Source organism: Dissoconium aciculare (genome assembly GCF_010015565.1).
Source record: "Dissoconium aciculare CBS 342.82 unplaced genomic scaffold K489scaffold_14, whole genome shotgun sequence".
NCBI classification, from domain to species: Eukaryota; Fungi; Ascomycota; class Dothideomycetes; order Mycosphaerellales; family Dissoconiaceae; genus Dissoconium; species Dissoconium aciculare.
Genome location: NW_022984964.1, coordinates 1 through 3,285, shown reverse-complemented (window position 1 = coordinate 3,285; position 3,285 = coordinate 1). Strand labels below are relative to the sequence as shown.

General features: G+C 49.6%; 2 protein-coding genes across 2 annotated transcripts; both read left to right on the top strand.

The window, feature by feature from the left end:
• Positions 1-820: 820 nt before the first annotated feature.
• Positions 821-1,231, top strand: K489DRAFT_412976 (uncharacterized protein; the record flags this gene model as incomplete). The annotated part of the gene is made up of 1 exon (XM_033607991.1): positions 821-1,231. One exon carries the CDS (start codon positions 821-823, stop codon positions 1,229-1,231), a length of 411 nt encoding a protein of 136 aa, XP_033456076.1.
• A 1,466-nt stretch (positions 1,232-2,697) lies between these two features.
• On the top strand, positions 2,698-3,175 carry K489DRAFT_383931 (uncharacterized protein; the record flags this gene model as incomplete). The annotated part of the gene is made up of 1 exon (XM_033605736.1): positions 2,698-3,175. Exon 1 carries the CDS (start codon positions 2,745-2,747, stop codon positions 3,171-3,173), a length of 429 nt encoding a protein of 142 aa, XP_033456075.1. The 5' UTR covers positions 2,698-2,744.
• Positions 3,176-3,285: the final 110 nt, after the last annotated feature.

Here is a 3,285-nt window from a genome sequence, read left to right as displayed (position 1 = left end):
TTTTTTTCCCCTTTTTTTCTCGGAGGGTGGACAGACCCTATTTATGTACCCCTTGCCTGTCCACGCTATGCACCATTGCCACCAACATTTAACAGAGTTTAGGGCTGCGGGCTATGTGAGCCTAACCACCCAACACAGACTAAGAAAGACTCCCCCTTCCTTGTCCTTTCAAGCTTTTGACATCCTACCTACGATCTATTTTTATTTACTCTTAGAGGCTGTAGTTCTGTCATCTCAGGGCTTGCCTTGGGCGATTTAAGCAATTTCCCTCGGCATGGAGACTCGTATGTTGCCCATTTAAGCAAGGTTGGAGAAGCATATTAATCGCAACAGTCACAATACGAGTCCTTACCGTGTCATTGTGTGTAGAGCGAGTCATCTTCGGCCACAGCCAATAGATGAATAGAGAAGGTACCATTAACCTCGAGACCACCTAGGCCCGAATGCTATACCTACAACTACCTTCGTGTCAGCATTCCTTCAACCTTTTGGGGTACTATCCATCATGTTTCCTCTTACTTGGACCCGTCCTGACGTATGGCATCCGAGCGCCTCTTGTTTTCGACGTCAGGAGAAGGTTGTGAGACCATAAGGTGACGTAATAACATGTAACATACGTGCATACGCTCTTGCTTCCTTCTAATGGGCTGCATTGTAAACATAGTATGTTTTCAAAAAGGAATATAAGTAGGGAAGCCCATCGCAGTGTTTTGATACTCATCATTATAGACCACCAACAATCCAGCATTCTAGCCAACTCAACTCCATCTCCTCTTCAAGAAACCCAACAACCTCTCTCTTCCCTCCAAAATCCACAACAATGTTCACCTCCATACTCCTCACCGCGGCCTTTGCCATCCTCTCTGCCACCGCCAGCCCCGTTGAGCGCCGTGCCGCCGCAGTCGCCATCCGAGACACCTACCACGGCATCGACATCATGATCCGCGGCGGCACTCCGCCGGGCCCGGAGTACATCCAGCAGCTGCGCGTCGAGCTCAACCAGCTGACCTCGATCGACCACGACGACGTCTTCGAAATCTCCTTCAACCAGGACGACTCCACAGCCTCCAACATCGCCGATATCAACAAGGTCGAGTGCCGCGCCTACAAGGACGCCGCCGGCGTCGTGTCCGCCGGGGCACCCTTCACCAAGGCGAAGCCTACGCACATTAGCGATTATGGCGCGACCGTTAGCAGCGTCCTCTGCTACACTATTGATGACAGCGAGTAGACGTTTGTCTTGGGACAGCGATGGGCCTCTTTTAGGAGGGCACTGTGATGATGAAGCGAGGTGTTGTGCTTATGGAAAGTAGGACCAAGTCCTCGTGTTTGCTTTGCTGTTACTTCAGAGATACTTCGGATAGGTTCAGGCAGACTGCATCTAATGTTCTCATCTACCATTTCACGACACTGCTCGACCAGAGACTTTTGTTAGCCATTGATCTGATAATCCATATCAATGCAACAGACAACTGAAGGTGCTTGTTTCTCATCGTCTTTTAATCTATCTTCATCGTATGAAGTCTTTGCTACCTTTCATATCCGAAGCCGGTATTAGCGGTGTCGAGTGCAATCCACATACGTACTCTGTCAGATAAGTTCTCCCGAGGTCGTTTAATAAATGATGTTGAATAAATTTCATTCTCCCAATGGCCGCTTAGGGTCATTTAGTCCGTACCCGGGTACCCAGAACAAGCTCTCTAACAACCTCCTAAGGAAAAGCTTATTTAGCATTGTTCATTGCCGATCTTTAGAGTCGTCTATTCAGATGGAAGGTCGGCGCATGAGAGTTGTAGACGGCTGCTAGTGCAATAGACGAACGTTGCAAAACCAGGAACACTAACAACAACAACAACAACCTAATGGGGTCCTTGTACAAAAAGGCGTCAACGTAGATAGGGCAGCTTAATAAGTGAATTGTCCTTACAAATGTAAAGGGTCGGTCTACATGTGACTTCGGGGGGTGTCCTTACAATGTGAGGCGTTGTGAGATGTCTTCTCGCTGTGAGGTGTATTCTCGTTGTGAGATCTAGGAATTCGAGCAATGTCGCTTTCGCACGAAATGAATACTCCGCCCGCCCTATCCACTTTAACGACCTTCTGTGCAAGGCAAAGCAGAGACCCTGGGTCTTTGATTAGTTGTATACGCGACTCTGGAGCAAGGAAATTTAGGACTACAGTAGTGTAGATCTTTTCAGCTCGGCTTCACCATTTGTTCTATTTTTAGAGGCTGCCTTTCTGCCGTTCGAGGGCTTCTTTCGCAAAATATTCAAACATTTCCCTTAGGCGTTGGACAATCTGGAGACTCGTATTTAGGTCGATACTGTGATCGAGGAGACTACCAATGCATCAGCAGCTCCCGATGAACATCTACATTCGGCGTCGTAGACTGTGATCTTCGTGTCAGCATCACCCGAGATGGCAAAGCCCTTGTCCACTAGTACTCTTTTCTTTTGCTTTCGAGGCTAAAAGCAAACGCGAGTGACGTAATCTGCATGTCGCCGCAGTGACAGAGCCATACATGCGGCATTGCTTCCTCTCAATGCACCGCAAGGTCAACGAGTCCAGAAGATATATAAGAGGAGGAGATTGCTCACTACGATGGCCGGTACTCTCATCATTCTAGTTCATCACTCTCAGCAGCACTCTAGACGAAGTCTGCTCTCTCCACTCTCGGAATAATCACCAGAGCCCCCCACGAAATCCACTTTCGACTTTGCTTCCAAAAGAACACATCCGCCAAAATGTTCAACCCCATTCTCCTTACCTCGGCCCTTACCGTCCTCGCCACCGCCAGCCCCGTCAAGCAGAAGCAGCGTACTACTGTCCCCTCAAACTGCTACGGTATCGGCCTCTCCCTAGCCATCGGCGCTGGCCCCGACGGCGGCAAAATCTACTATGAGCCCGCGCCCATCGAGATGAACAAGCTCACGCAGATTGATGCCAAGAACGTCGAATACATAGTCTTCGTCGACGGCTCGGCCTCGCACGTGCCTATCGACCAGGTCGCATGCCGCACCTTTAGCGACGCTGACGGCGTGGTGCCGTTGAACTTGCCCTTCACTAAAGCGTACCCGAGTGTGTTCATCGGCGTCGAGTACGTCGGAAGCATCCTCTGCTATGTGCGACCGGACTATGAGAAGGACAACCACTACGAAGAGAACAACAACTAGACGATTCTGGTTGGTTGTCGAGGAACGGCTTGGATTGGATTTCCTTATTAAGAAGGCGCGCGATGAAGAGGATGGGAGAGGAAGTTGTGCTTGTGTTTCGTTGTTTTGCAGC